We start from the raw sequence: 16652 nt of genomic DNA, 5'->3' as shown, positions 1-16652 counted from the left end.
AGACAGTAGAAACTTCTAATGTGCCTCATGGCGGGGAATAGTGATAACGCTGTTTTCTTGTTTTTTTATAGAAGTGAATTAAGTTGGATAGCTAAGCGATCAACTGCCAAGAGAAAGAAAAGTCAGAAAACGTACAAGAGAAAACCTGTCATGAAAGAGAGAAAATGTAGGCTTGCTGACATGGATAGTGAGGATGAGAATAGAGATGAAGAAGATGGCAAAGAAGATGATAATGGTGGTGACAGTGATGATGACATTTCCCTCATAAGGAGAGAGGAGGAGGATCTAATTTTGTCACAGGTTTGAAAATAAACTTTCAGACAACAGTGTGGATAAATAAGTCCTGACAATATTAATTACTTATTGTATCTACTATGTGAGTAACATTAATTCCAGTGTCTTCAATTGAACGTTCATTGAAATATTTCTTTTCAACAGGATTCTGAAGCTTCAGCAAGATCTGCAAAAGGTGAACTCACAAATGTGTCCACTCTCGTTCATTCAGCAATAACTCCAAAACTTTTACAAAGAGGAACACCTAAGATACCTAGCTCAAAGAGACGGTACAGTCCACTTGATGTTAAGTTCCTTGCCACACCAAAGACCCCCAAAACACCTTCCAGTTTCCATTGGTCTGATGATGGTTAGTAGTTTAAATAGATCATTAGATACCTGTATTATGCAATGGTTTTTATCCATTCCAATCTTGCTTTGAGTTTTGGTGTATGGACAGTAAGTTCCACCTGTCAGGTCAAGGATGTAACCAGTAGTTTAGGTCACATGACTAAGGATAAAGCTGTTGTGAGACCAGTTAGCTGATAGCTACAGTTGATTCAACTATACTTACCTTTTATAGCATTGTGTTATCACAACTCGCTCATTTATATAGCCAGACCATCAAAACATTAACACAGGAAACACATAATCTGAAAATCTTAACATTTACCATCAATGCTGGGCTAAGCTTTCTTCCTAGGGATGCTGCGTAGCCATGTTCATGCACTGAATAATACTTTCCCATTTCGAATTTCTACTTGATGTGCATATGTGATTGCTCAATGTTCACACAGGGCTTGAACAATCCTTGATTTCATTAGCTGTCTTGAAAAACCCTTGAATTTGATTTTAGTTTTCCAATAAAAAAAACCCTTTTAGCTTTTGGCTTTTAAATAAAAAAGAAGTCCTTGAATTTCACTTGTCTGGTTTTGCTGTCAAATATATATTTGACATATCAACACTTTACTATGGGTGACTATTGGGGCTATTCTAACTATTGCAGTAGTTGTTGCAGTAGTTATTAAAGACAACTATAAGGCTTGATAATTGTATTAATCAATGTAACAGAAATTAATGAAGTATTGGTGACAATGTCAAGTCCACCTCGTTGCGACACAAACCAAAGGGAAGTAACTCTAATCTGAAGTTGTCACCTTCCTTGCTGATCACACGGCAAGTTTGAAATAGAGTTTTCTGACACATAATTGATGCTTTATAGTAACTAATTGCAACTATCGATTGTTATGCATACAATCAGCAATACTATTGTGTTTTTATATTTCTAGCAATATAGTACAATTGTAGGGCAAACAATTGCAATACATCCATAGTTCAATATATTGTTACAGTCGTACACTTTATTTCAAAAATGTATTTTGCTTTGAAAAGTCATTGAAAAGCCCTCAGAGAGTCCTTGAAATTCTTTGAGCCCAGTGTATATGATGCCAGTAGCTCTCACTATGTTCTGATGCTTAGCTAATGAAACAGGTGCTGCGGTATTGTGCTTTAAAGACTGCTTGTGTTTGATTTGAAAGTCATTGATGACCATGAGGACTATGCATTGACTGAAGTGAATGGAACTTATTTCCGCTCAGGTTGCAAGCAGGGACGTTAGAGGTACAATTCAAGTAATGATTATACAAAAATGTATGTACATTAAATATTAGAATGTCATGAACAATTGTCCAAGCAACTCTGGGGATTCTAGGTTTGAATATGATCACAGCAGCATGTGTATGTTGTGGAATGGATCAGGTGGTAAGGCTACGTTGACTTTGGCATGTCATTGTACCCTGGCAGAGTGGTACATAGTTCATGTCGACCCGTGAAGATCCAGGGTAGAATAGGTCTTCAGCAACCCATGCTTCCCGTAACAGGCGACTATGCTTGTCGTAAGAGGCGACTAATGGGATCGGGTGGTCAGGCTCGCTGATGCATCTCATTGTATCCCAATTGCGTGGATCAATGCTCATGATATCAATCACTGGATTGTCTGGTCCATACGCATTTATTTTTCAGGCCGTCATTTTGGAATATTGATGAGTGTGGCATTAAACAACAAACAAACAAACAAACAAACAAACAAAACATAGCTCATGTCAATCTCAGGCTTGTATGGTCCAGACTCAATTATTTCTAGGCCACCATCATATGACATTCCTGTAGGCTTTTAATCTTGTGATATCTTGATGAAGCTGACTTGCTGTAAGCCTAGCAGTGGTATCATTGACATTTGTCACAGAATTCGAGACCAGTTAATGAATTACTTTATGTAATCATGTTTCTTAATCATCTAAACAAATGTGCTTATTTTACAGAGGATAGAACTGAATCGGATACAGCTGATGTTGCCATTACTCAACAGTTAGAGGTCTATGTAAGTTTCATGTAACTGGAATATTGATAATGTCTTACTCCAAGAAACTCTGCATTTAATTATGAAGTCTCAATCACATTTGTGAACTATGATTCTAATCAGATATATAATATTAAAATATCTGCTACAACATTACTTCAGACCAATATTTGCTTTTCCAGAAAGAATATTCTCTTCCACTCAAAGACCATGAAAGCGTGCCTAAACTTCTTAGCCGGTGTGCAGACAAAATGATAACATCAGGTATTGTTTCCAAGAATCTATAACAGAAAGAAACATTTTGTAAAAGAGAGGTGATTAATCACCATAATTCTGTATCATTACAACCAAGAAGTTATGTTATTCACAGTGAAGTACTTACCGTATTTTCTTGAGTATAGTGCGCACCCATGTATAATGTGCACCCCCCTCTAGCGGATTCAATATTTTGGAGGGGAAAAAAATCGAATACCAAGCGCAGAAAAAAAAATACACTGTTGTACCCCTTTAGCGAAGTCCGACAAACGAACTGGTGATGAGAAACTTAGTCAGTACAAATTCGAAATTTGAGATAAAAAAATCACCAGACATGTTGATTTACCGTTTAAATTGTATTTTTTGTTCTGCTAGGCATTGTTGTATATCCAGGGATTAAGATTACCTAAACTTCTTTAAGTGGCATTTAGAAGTTGGAATGGTAACTAAGACAAAATTGTTATGGATGAGCAACTTCTTTATTACGATTACCTTGTGTATTTTCTCGTTAACTAAGCCGGACACAGCAATCAGCTGTACACACGTTTTCTTGGAATCTACCGGTGATTCAGTCAAGACACACCCTATGCTATGACTTTACAGGATTTTAATGCAAGGATCGGCAAAAATTGTATCTGAAACTATTTTATTATCAGGAATAATATATTCCAATATCTTGTTAATTTAGATGCAGCTTTTACTAAACATATTTAAAATAATAATAACCCTAAGCGAAGCAGCTGATAGCTATTGCCGGGTATTATGTTTTACATTGAACCAGTCTGACCAGTCACCGTCAAGGCTCCCGTGCACGTGATCGCTAGAATTGCGTGTTGACATAGAATCGTCCAACGAAAACAAATATTACGCTCACGGTAATGTCTTTCCATGGGGGAAAAAGCATCAAAACTCATTAATTCGTGTATAATGCGCACCCCCTTCTACACAGCTGTGTTTTTTGGGAAAAAAGTGTGCACTATACTCAAGAAAATACGGTATTGTCCTGAATGGAATGTAAGAATTAGGTTACAATAATTTTGACAGAAGGTCCAAGTGATTTTTTAGTATAGCATGTTAGCCATCCATTATCTTTTGATTTCTTTCTCTGAACTTGTTGAAGGGATGAACTTAAAAACCTTTGGAATATGTCTAGCAGCATGCAATGAAAGAGCACACATGTGTTCTTTGACATTCTTCTTACAAAACCATTTCAAATTCTGAAGAATCTGCATGTGGGTTAAGAGCATTGTAACTTTGGCATGATGACATAGTGCAGTGGGACTTGGGGATTATTCATGCCAGTCAAGAGAAAAATTTACGCCTGTCCCTGTAAAAATGATAAAAATGCATCCTGTCTTTGAACAATATAGAAACTAATCAGCAAATGATAAAACTAAGACTGTAGACTTAGAATTCCATGATATAGTATGAGGCAATAACAGTTCGATTGAATATCATTTGCTGATTTCATAAACTTAACTTCAACTGCTTTACATTTAATCTAACTACCATGAAATCAATAGCAGAACAATAAGGCATATTCAAATGAGATAGGTTGGGTCAAGATTTCCAAGAACAAAGACGCTGTCATACACAGTTGGTGACTGTTACAACAGCTTGATCAGCTTGTGTAAACACCTGCGGGAGTATATTGTTATACCAAGGAATTCCATCCTTCTTTCTGAGGACATTTTTTGTATGACCTATAAATTAAAAACTACTAAATAGATTCTTCTCAAACTTGGTGAACACGTTTTATACCTATAGGAGAGGTGCAGTTGTGTTTGATTTCAATATTTGCATTTTCTGAAGAAAGAAAAAACAGCTCAGGTTTTTTTGCTTTTTTTACTTGAGTTTTTTAACTGAAACATTTGTGCCACCTATAACTTGAAAACTACTGCATGGAATCTTTTCAAATTTAGGAAACAGTGTCCATACTACTAGAAAAGGTGCAGTACAAAGTTTCATTTTGACATGACTATTTCTGAAAAATACGACGTTTTTTCATGCTGTGAACTTGTGAAAAACATTTACTTCAAAATTTGTGCGACCTATAACGTGAAAACTACTTCATGGATTCTTTTCCAATTGGGAGTACAGTTTCTATACAAATAGGAGAGGTGCAGTTTGTTTTCTATATTTGGATTTTCTGAAAAAATGTTTTTACTGTAACATTTGTGAAACCTATAACTAGAAAACATTGTCTTCTTGTTTCAAATTTTAAAAGCACACCAAATATAACAAGGTTTCTGAACAAAGCTACATAATGCTTCCTCCCATGCTTTGTTCTGTCTGATTGTTCTGCGTGTAATTAATTGTATTAAAACTCTTAGTTTCTTTCATTCTTTGAGGTCCATCATCTACTGTGCGTCCACGTCGATCTGCTCTCAAACGGAAGTATGCAGTATCCTTTAAAAAACGGAATAAAATTAGTTAATGGCCCTGCAAGTTTTCCATGTGACAAAATCAACTTACCTGATTTCTCAATATTTGATATGGTTACTATGAAAAAACTGATTCTATTTTATTCATATGCTGTTAGGAGTTGTCACTAAATACATCCAGTCTTTCCATAAGGTACATTTTTATTGTCGCTGGCAATGGTGGAAAATCTAGTGCAGTGCATAATATGAATGACAGATTTGATTTATAAAAGCCCTATAAATGATTTTCAAAACCAAGTCAATATGCAACATACAGTAAACGCTCTAAAAAAGCAGGGCAAAGCAAGAGAATGCGTGATAAAATGGGCCACAAAACCCAGGAATTCAACATTCAACAATTCAAGTTTTTGGGGGTGTAGGGGATTAAGTATTTTATCCAACATCGAACTTTTGAACTGGTCCCAAATTCACTTCACTCTTTCTGTACTTTTGCCTTAACCATTATGTGAAGCATCTGGAGATACTGGATGAGAGTGAAAGTGATGGCATGTTGTCTTCTGAATCGGATCCCCACAGTGATGATGAGAGAAGTTTCTGCCCAAGGAAATTATTTAGGAAAGATTTACCAGGTACTTCGCATTTATCAGTGAAATGTATTGTAGAATTTGAGATATACTCTTCAAACAATTATGCAATAACATTTGAATAACTTTTTTAATAATGCAAGTTGCGACACTTCAATGATGCAGTAATAAACTGAATTTTAAGCACCTAAACAACCAAAAGTGGCAGAAAACTTCTCTATAGAATAAAAGGATGAGGATCACCCCAAAACAGCATCATGCATTTGTTGTTTTCAATAACTGGAAATAATTTTCTTATTTATAGTAATTAATCATCTCAGTTTCATATTCATGTGTGAATCGTTTTTTGTTTTCTTTTTAAAGAACCTGCTTCTAAAGACAATTCACCAATAGTACAAGATGAGGAAGAAAATATTCTAAAGAGACTACCTTCTAAGAAAGCAGAGACCCTTGTGAAGTCCCGTCTGACACCAGTTCCACCTAGATACCCTCCATACCAGCAAACTGAGGATGAGTCTTCTACACAATATTGTGAACTAGACTTGGTGATGGATCTTAACAGTGACAGAGGAATAAATACAGGCATTTCAACTTACATACAGTCATTTGGAATGGACATGCAGAAACAACTGAAGGTATGTCAGCTTATGGGTCTTGTTAGTATATAATTTATCATCAGTCATCTGGTCAGTTTTATGTATCACTATGTAATTTTTATCCCCCCGACATATAATGACGGGGGGATATAGCCATCAGTATGTCTGTCTGTCCGTCCGTCTGTAATCATTGTTTGTCCGGAGCATATTTCCTTAACTGTACAACCTAGCTTCACAAAACTTGTCACACTTACCAATCAGGCTCAGTAGGAGTGCCTTTTGCTATTTAGAGATTTTTAGATTTATTTTTTGTTGTTGTTTCCATGGAAATATGACGAACTTAGGAAATTTGAGGGTACTGCTCTTGTCCGGAGCATATTTCCTAAACCGTACAACCTAGCTTCACAAAACTTGGTACACTTAACAATCAGGCTCAGTAGGAGTGCCTTTTGCTATTTAGAGATTTTTAGATTTATTTTTTGTTGTTGTTTCCATGGAAATATGACGAACTTAGGAAATTTGAGGGTACTGCTCTTGTCCGGAGCATATTTCCTAAACCGTACAACCTAGCTTCACAAAACTTGGTACACTTAACAATCAGGCTCAGTAGGAGTGCCTTTTGCTATTTAGAGATTTTTAGAATTTTATATTTTTGTCGTTTCCTTGGAAATATGATGAACTTAGGAAATTTGAGGGTAGTGCTCTTGTCCGGACCATATCTCCTGAACCATACAACTTAGCTTCTCAAAAGTTTTTACACCTATCAAGCAGGTTATGTAGTGGTGCCTTTGCTTTTAACAGATTTCTCTTTTTTTTTCTTTTTTCAATTTACATTGAAAATTGATGGAGCATATCTTCTAAACCATGCGACAGAGATTCACCAAACTTTATGCACATATCAATCATGTTCACTAGTAGTGCAGTTTGTTATTTATAGATTTTAATTTGTAGCCCCTGACATATAATTCTAAGGTGTACTATTTACCGATATCATATACTGTACATGATGTGAGCTACATAACCTAGTACATTCTCCTTATGCCTTTGTGTCATGAGGCTACTACAGAGCTATCATATGCGAATCTGCGAAGTTATTGTTATTACAATTTCATGAGATCATCAGAAAGTGAGCTACATGAACCAATATTTAATAACCTTCATTATATTTCTGGTTTTGGCATCAAGGAAAAAGATTTCCTTGCCAATCTAAATACATTTGAAGGTACACACAGTTTACCCACATGCCACGTCGGGGGGTTATGTCATCTTCGGATGACTCTTGTTTAATTGTGATAAGACACAATGTACCAAGCATATATTATTTAGCTGTTTATAATTGGAATAGAGTACAGGCTGACCTAGAATGGACAAATATCTCAGTGATTCAAGTTCTTGGTGTGTCATCTGGCCATTCATCCCAGTACACTAACATTAACGATAAATGTTTTTGAATACAGGTTAAACATCAGCAGCTAACTGAGCTCACCAGAGGGGCACTACGAAATACTCAGAAACACATCTATAATATCTGGACATCTGAAAGCCAAGACAGGTGAGTAGGCCTGTAGGTCCAACAAGAAAACATTATTCTCTGTTATGTAGGCAATAAATAAGACTTCTGACCTCCAATTAGCATAATTTATCAAACAAAATAATAGGACCCCAAGTATCTATTTTCTGCAAAACAGTTTGTGAGAACAGACTGGGTTTTTATTTTATTGTGTGCGGGATTTTGTTACTATGTTAGTATTATTTTATTGTTGCTTAAATCTTTTGGCCTTTTCATGATAGTTTTCCTTACGGCAACTTGATGTGTTATTTTTTTTAAGTAATGAGGTTATTGTTTAAGCTTGACCCTGGATTACTATTTTGGCATTTAATCAAGTACTTAGTTGAAATACACCCAGCAAGCTACATTAACATATTTCAGTATTTACTGTTTTGGAAGGCAAGAGAAAGAAAATGATATGATGCATTTCATGACATTTGCTTTCATACTATTTTGTTTTTTTTTCTGTAGGGGTAGAGCACTTGAACACTTCAATGACAAGATGCTTGAAGAACTACTCTCCCTTGAAGCAGATGTAACTGCATTGAAGAATACAGAAGAAAAATCTTTAGTAAGTTTTATTAAAATGACCTCGCTGAAGGCAGCTGTATGTTTGCTGTCTGATGCAGTTAGTTGGATTCCAGGTCACTTCTTCAGTGTTTCCATCACCCATGAATTGTTAATGCTATGTTAATCTCATCTATTGTGCAAAATAGTTGCTTTCCCCAAACACAGTTTTTTTATTCTTTTTTAAATGCCGGTAATCACTGTGTAAAGCACTTTGTTAATAAAAAATAGAAAGCAATCAGTGATGCTATGAAAAAGTACAAGGAGATTATGTGGTACACCAGAGGTTTAAAGGAAAATCATTCTTGCCATCATGTTGTTTCAGTTCTTTAATTGTAACAAATGACTAGTGTTGATATAAACATCTGTTTTCTTTGACAACTAAATAAACATTGCCTATTCTATTAATTATTTAATAGGTCTGTCCATATACATGAGTCTTTGTAGTGGCGGTTATTGTTCTGAATGCTCATATCAAGATCAAAGATATCACATCAATCATTATACAATTGAAATCATTTTAATTCTCATCTTAAAATAATTATAATTACTGAAGTAAGTGGGGTTTGACATCTGCACAAACCTTTGCAGCTTTAGACTGATACAAAGAGCCAAAGTCCAGTTTACTGAGATGATATCCTGGGGTCCTTGAGCTTCGCTCCTGTATATTTGAATCTAGGTTTTAAGATAAGGCTTATGACAGGACACTTTGATTTGACTCATGCTTAATTTCAGTCACTGTATCAAGTATTATCAATGTCCACTTTGTAATGAAAACAAGTGTATTAAAACTATTGCAATCATGTTAATCATCATATATCCTATGTTTTTAAATTCCTAGACATACTGTTCTCTATCAGATAAGTTTGTAAATATCATAGTTTGATAGTTATTGACCAATTAATTAATCAATTGCTCCAGTACTAGTGATTTATGTCAGGGATTTACTCAGGTCTATCATTTTTTAAGTGCAAGGATCAAACTCAACATATAAATATACTTGGAGGGTCCAAGATAAGAACATGGGGGATCACAAGCTGGCAAGATGTGTCATGCTTCACTTGGTTTCCAGTAGTAATATTGCATATCCTCGTAATAGAGGATATTTGCATAATAGATGTGGATTCCAATGTTAGATTTAAGAAAATCATCCATTGACGCCTAAACTTTTAGTCTATTTTTTTACTGCAATGGAAATGTCTGTTATATGTAAATTCAATCTACTATTTTAATCAATTAAATATTTCAAACTCCATACACTTTTGGGTCCTATGGAATTTGAAATGTAAATTATTTGTGTCCATGCTCAATTTGTATGCATGTAGGGATGCAATATTTAGCATCCGGTAAAACCCCATTTATTCGACATTTTAGATATTCTGTCAAGAACAGTTGCAGGCTATGGAGAAGCACAAACTTTCACAGGAAATAAGGTACTAGAAGATCATTATTATTTTGACTATTGAATAACATGTTTTGTAATCAGTCATGCTTAGTACTTTTGGGACTGAATGTATGAACCACATATTTAAAGCCTGATTCTTGAGGTGAGGTCACAATATCACAGCAGTACTTATTATGTCCTGTATTTTCTATAAGAAAAAATAGGTCTCATAGTTTTGTGATTCCTCGGTTTATTGGCATTTGAAGGCTATACTATGACCCTATCTTGTAGTTGAACTATCACTCATCCATTCAGAATATAAATAAGTGTCAGATAATGTTAGTGTGTGGGATGCACAAAGGAAATTGTCAGTTCCTTTCAATATGGAAAAATAAATTAAATTGTTACCCTGCCCATTTAAACATATTGGGTGCTGAACTCACAACAAAATGGCCATCACTTTTTACAAACAAATTGATCTATAAATGCCTTAGGTCACTATGATGAATAAATATCAGCTTCAGTTATGAAAGCTGTAATGTAAACAGATACATCATATCTTTATGCTGTTGTAATTTGCAGATTAAGAAACCTGAAGCTGCTGCACTCAACACTTGATGACAACCTCAAAGAATCGGAGGTTAAAGCTCAGAGCCAACAGGTATAGTGTTTCATTAAATTTGCTGAATCTTTGTATTCTTCGATTTTTATGTCACCTTGACAAAAGTCTCATGTTAGCATACAGAAAGGTGTGTTGTCTCTATCCATTGTAAGGTTTACTAAACCTTGATATTTTCCACATCTACTCTAATCTAAATTATGTGTAGTTGATTCATATATCAGTGTTGTTCCTCTATCAGAAATGTTCAAACACCCACACTATGCATTTCTTCCTTCTTCTTTCGATCCAATGTGGAAACATGCTTGAACAAGGTTTCCAGCTTCAAAAAACAAATCACTCTAACACATTCCAGCATCACCGTCGTCACCACCCAAGCAAATGGTTCACGAACTGTAATCCTGTGCATAGCGCCCTATATGATATGATCGCATGACTATCCCTGCCACATCATTCTCTTTCTCATTGTGACACATTGTGGAGACGTGTTTTTGAATAAACATTAAATAGAGGATACGTATGTTTTACCTCCTCCTTGGTAATAACACCTTTGTTACATATTGCAGCGTTATAAATTGGCACTAGTCCTATAGTCCTTGCCAAACTGCCCAATGGTAAAGGTATCATAAGGACTAGTAGAAATGTGCCCTTTTAAAGGGTTTTGCTATATGTTATCATTATGAGGACTAGTGGACGAAAACTGTTAGTTTCTAACCCTGTATTGAAGAAAATGGGAACAGCCAAGATGAACACCCGGCCTGTGTAACTTGCAGATGTACTTTTCCTTGGCGGACCCTCACAACCTTTGCTGTGACTGTCGTGGTCATCTTTGTAAGGACCGTAGATGATCCCAGTCTTCTCACCCCTCTGAGTGAGCCTTCCATATTACCTACACAAATGCCGTAGCATAAGGTTTATTGACAGTCTAAATCTCAGGACGTTGGACACGTGCCTTCCTCTACTAGGAAGCCCAACGTTTTACCGAGTTGACTATGTCCTCCACCGTAACAGCCATTAAAACGCATTTGTCTACCATACCACCCTTGTATTTTATTTCTTTGTTGTTTATCTGTAGTAGATGATAGTGTATCGGATAGTTTCCATACTGATGAAGTTCCCGCCATAACAAACCAGCCATCTGATACTGGTGCGCTCATTACCACGCTGACGTTAGAGCAACCTGCTCCTACGGAGTTAGGTCAATGAGAGTTCGTCTACTCCAGCCTCGACGGTATCAACCTTTGACCCTCCAAGGGTTCCCCGGCCATCAATTGTAGGTCATTTATTGTCCCCTTCTGCATTACAATGAAACCACCATTCTGAATCCACATGCTATGCCGGTTCAACAGTCTACTTCAATAACACCAGCTACATCAACTGTTTGCAAGGTTCTCCCTTCTGTCGATTTGTCCAAGGCTGCCTCAGCTCCTAGATTCTCCGCTACTGGTGGTCTTTAGTCTCCCGCTCCTTTACTTGATGGTGATCACTCCTCTGACACTGGTTGAATGGTTTCACCCTCTACTAATGATTGATCGAGCACAGATCGATCTTGTGCTTCTACCTCAGATCGCCGTTCCAAGAATAGGATCGTTTCACCTTGGGATTGACAGTCTGAGGATTGTCATTCTTGTTCACTATATCGCTCTCGGGATCTATGGTTGGGGATCAAACTTCTCGCTACAGATTCATCACGTATCACAGGAAGACTATTGTACAGACTCAGCTGAGCGTTCGTCAGCTTTGTGTCACTTCCCGTCCTGTTACGCAGATCAATGTCGTCAATGGGATCGTTCCCGCTATTACACTTATCATCATCTTCAACAGACTTTCACGCTTGGGATCACTCTCGTTACAGCGATCATGGAGATCACCTTAGAGACGCGCTTTATAACAGTTGTTATCGCGGGCCGCTGCGCGGACTGCACATGCAGAAGAGGGCTGTACGTGCAGAAAGAACCGCGTGCGTCGTACCACATGGCATTGTGTCGTTGACTGTTCACAAGAGAGGATGTCTGACGATGACGATATTTTCTTTACTCAAAGTAAGTTAATTGATGAAAGTTCTGCAGAAAAGGATGAGGATGACTTTTGTTTCCGTTTTGGTGACCCTTTGTCAGATGATGAAGTTGCTAAAATTTGCAATTGCAATTGTAAAACCTGGGGAGCAATTGTAAAACCTGAGGAGCAATTGTAAAACCTGCTGAGTGGTCTTACTACAAAAGAAAGGTCGTCTTGGAGATGGTTACAACACCATGATAGGTTTATAAGTCCTGTTAAACCTTGGGTTTCTACTGTGTTGCCAGACATTGTTTTGGATCATCACGATGCCCCCTTCCTCTTCTGCTGGGAGCTTTGTCTACGTTGAATCACCCTGGCCAATCTCAATCTTCCAAATCAGACCCACAATGCCACGCCACCTTGGAGCAACACCAGAATTGACTTCAATACACAAATCAATGCCTCGGTGGTTGACATCAACATAACCATGGTCGCTCTCCTACTAACTCTTTCATCTCCACATGACCTGGATTGGATTAACGATGTCGGTTTGGAGACATTAAGTCATTGGCATCGCCCTCCCTTACCAACTTTATGGAATCAACAGTCTCTCTCCTCGACGTTCATTTAATCTGTTGCTCTAGGACATTGCTAACTTATTAACGATCCAGATCCGGAAATTTTACTCCTCAAGAAAGACACTATCAAGGGAATGAAAATCGACTGGATCTTGAGCCACATATTTACTCATGCGATCGACAGAGATTTGACATTTCTGACTTATTTACATGCATCGGATATCATGGCGATCAACTTGCTAATGCTTCGGTCATGTCACGCTTTCTACAGGGAACTGGCTGCACTGACACCATTATCTCTTCGGAAATCGGGATGCTGTTTTTGTGTGTGTGCTATGCAGTTCTATCTGTTTTGTCACGTGATGGAAATGTGTGGAGTTTTTCCCTGAGTGTGAGACAAGAACATATACCTTATTACCTGCTCTCAAGCACATGTGATCATCACTGCACTACAAGCCTTGTGGTGCCGTGTTGGAGAGGATACCAGTCCAGGCAAAGATACAATATTCAACTGGCAGGAATGTTTTGCATAGTACGTGTCAGGACTTTCTCTGGGTTGTAACAAACACGCTCATGTTGGAATTGGTACAGATAAACCTATGACGGGCCGTTCTGCTTACTTTACACACTGTCTTTGATGTGACAGTGAGTAGATGTATATTGATTTTTGCATCGAAGTAACTAGAGAGCAACTTTTAGTTCAACCTCATTTTTGTGATGGCACTCATCTCCCAAGACTGCGTATCCGACAGCTTCCAGCCACTACAGTAGCATCATGAAAATGGCTGTTGTCATTCTGATCCAATATTCTGTTTATGCATGTAATGTCATGTTCAGTGACTTGTGTAATGTGTCATTTGTATTATTGGTGACATTGATTGTGTTTTGTCATTTTATTTTCTCATGAACCCACAACCACATAACAATTCTCAATTAAGAAAATATATTTTTCCAGCATAACCTGAAGCAGATTATGAAGAAAGAAATGGCAGCCCTCCAGAAGAAACTCTTGTTGGAATCTGTGAGTATAGGTTGCCTTCTAAAGCACATCTGCTGTAAGGTCTCTTTTCTCTCTTCAAATACTTCAATTTTTGGTTGTACACAGACAATAATTTTGTGTGTAACTGGTAACAATAGACAATCAAAAAGCTATGTAAAACCGGAGTTTCATTAGATAGAGGTAGATCAAGTATAGACAGGTTACTTTCTTTCCTGATTTTGGAATAGCTAGGGACTGTTTTGGTTGGTTGCGACATGTTAAAAACTAAGTTGTGAAAGTTATTATTGGTGATCCAAGTGATAAACTTGTGTTTTTTGTTGCAGAATCAACACCAAATATCAAATGTCAAAAGATGCCTCAAAAGTATGCTGTTTTAGAAGAATCTGCAAATGTGGAGAGAATTATCAGAATAAAAGCTCAGATTGTTCAGTAGAATAAACTGCTTTAATTGAAATGTAATAGAAATGGCTATGACATTGATTCATAAAGCCTAGTTTCAATTCTGTTATGCTACATACATGTACACTCATATTACACTCTCTGATATTTTCAAGGGTTAGAACTTACCACTACACCTCCAGCCCATGGTTAGTACAAGCCTCCAATTTGCCCAATTGTTTTAACGTTACAAGGGTATTGTATCTTTACCTGGTCTAGTAAAACTTTTGAGTTTTATTCTAACCATGGCTTATCAAAGATACATATCATTTTAGATAGCATGGTTAGGGGTGAAAAATAAGGAAACGTAGGTATGTTCAGGCTGAAAGAAACTCAATTTTTTTGCTATTACATGTATATATATATGACATAGGAACCAGTGTGATAAAAAAGAATGTAAACTTACTTACTGTCAGTTACATTTTCAGACAATTTCATTGTTATTGATAATATTATGTGATCAGTTTGAGAATACCACTGAACTATAGTATGGTAATTTGTCAAAAGTGAAACTCGTGAAAAGTCTTCATTATGTATGAACAAATAGCCACCTACCTAACATGAAAAAAGTGCCCGCAACATATATTGATTCATTTCTAATCATATTATCATGCTATTATTTGAACTGTGTTATGTATTATTACAAAGAGTAACATGGAAACATACCAAAACAAAATCTTCAATTGTCGTTAATTAACAAATTTGTATTTACATTTACTGTATTGAGGGGATTAATAACATGACTGAATGTGTGTTTAGTAGTGGTCACCTTAATAAACATGGGCAAAATGTACCTGAATAATACTCTTGCTATTGTTTTAGTTAGAGGGAAAAAAATGTAACTAGGCAGGAAGAATTTTGAAGCTCTATTCAAAATGCTTTCATGCTATGCAATATTCTCTTTGCCTAAGAACTAATAATATATTGCAGTTTTATTATGTACACCCTTGTTTGATATACCATGAACTGCTGAGCAGGATTCCTACACATATTTCTGTCTCTTTATAGCAACAAATTCAAAGATCTGTTATCTATTCATATACATTATTGTATTCATTTGAATATAAGGGTACATGTTTCTTAGTGTTAGTCTCCCTTTCTCAGATTTTGAATTACATATACCCTGTGGTTCAGTTTAATGTTTGTTTCAGTGTTCTACATTGTTTTACCTCAAAGGTCACGCAATGAAACAGGTTAAACAAATTGAATTAGGCCTGTCAGTTTTCAAGCAGAAATTCACATATGCAAATTCAAGTTCATGATATTACATTTCATGCAGATAGTGATGCATGTTCATACTGGTCACACATAAATCTCTTTATCCAATTGGGGAAATAAGCACAAGAGGCTAGGACATTAAAATACCGTATTCGACGTAATAAGCGCCCCGCTCTAATAAGCGCCCACGGCGATATTTGCGAATATATTGGCTAGTGAACAATCCCAATTAGCACCCCTTCCGATTGATCAATGTTCACAAGACTTATTTATTCGCGTATGATACACACTTGTGTGTTAAATGCAACCTTAATTATGGGCAATTAAATTCTGGAAAAATATAACTGTCGTACATGAACACGAAATTTATCTTTCAACTCTGTTTTTTTTTCACCAAAATAATATTTTAATAAGAGCCCCCTATTTCTAATTTTGAGAGCGCCCTGGGCGCTTATTACGTCGAATACGGTACCCTAGATCTCATGTTCAACTGATAATCTAAGATAAATGTCTGAAAAAAGTGATTAATTCAAATTACATGTTTTTTAATATGTTGTTGTTTTGTCATTTTGTTTTGATTATTAATTTGCGTTTTCACATGACTCATGATATTTATTCATAAATCCAAATAAATTATGTTGTTGCCAATAAACAGATATATTTACTCATTCAGTGGTCTGATTCATTACTCTCATTATCGTATACTTAGTTAATATAGTATTGCGTTAACTCAAAAGAAAATACAATTAGATCAACAGTATTTATTTTATTATTTATTATCCCTAGGAAGTGAGGTGGATGATAGAGGAAAGGCGTTCATCCATCCATCATCCGCTTTTCAACATGGTCA

General features: G+C 36.4%; 1 protein-coding gene across 3 annotated transcripts in view; it reads left to right on the top strand.

Moving 5' to 3' along the window:
• Positions 1-15966, top strand: part of LOC124141864 (synaptonemal complex protein 2-like) — a 50405-nt gene extending 34439 nt beyond the window's left edge. For 2 of the 3 annotated variants that reach the window (XM_046510031.2, XM_046510040.2), the window contains exons 27-39: positions 72-300; positions 439-643; positions 2595-2653; positions 2815-2896; positions 5239-5291; positions 5783-5900; positions 6219-6490; positions 7909-8003; positions 8472-8571; positions 9942-10000; positions 10534-10612; positions 14102-14167; positions 14470-15966. In XM_046510031.2, coding sequence (XP_046365987.2) covers positions 72-300; positions 439-643; positions 2595-2653; positions 2815-2896; positions 5239-5291; positions 5783-5900; positions 6219-6490; positions 7909-8003; positions 8472-8571; positions 9942-10000; positions 10534-10612; positions 14102-14167; positions 14470-14523 — 1471 coding nt within the window. In that variant the 3' untranslated portion in view covers positions 14524-15966. The remainder of the gene's footprint in view (positions 1-71; positions 301-438; positions 644-2594; positions 2654-2814; positions 2897-5238; positions 5292-5782; positions 5901-6218; positions 6491-7908; positions 8004-8471; positions 8572-9941; positions 10001-10533; positions 10613-14101; positions 14168-14469) is intronic. The other variant, XM_046510049.2, reaches the window with a different exon arrangement.
• The last annotated feature ends 686 nt before the right edge of the window (positions 15967-16652 follow it).

This window comes from Haliotis rufescens, unplaced genomic scaffold (genome assembly GCF_023055435.1).
Source record: "Haliotis rufescens isolate VD_foot unplaced genomic scaffold, xgHalRufe1.0.p SCAF_2, whole genome shotgun sequence".
Lineage (NCBI taxonomy): Eukaryota > Metazoa > Mollusca > Gastropoda > Lepetellida > Haliotidae > Haliotis > Haliotis rufescens.
This window is presented reverse-complemented; position numbering and strand designations above follow the sequence as displayed.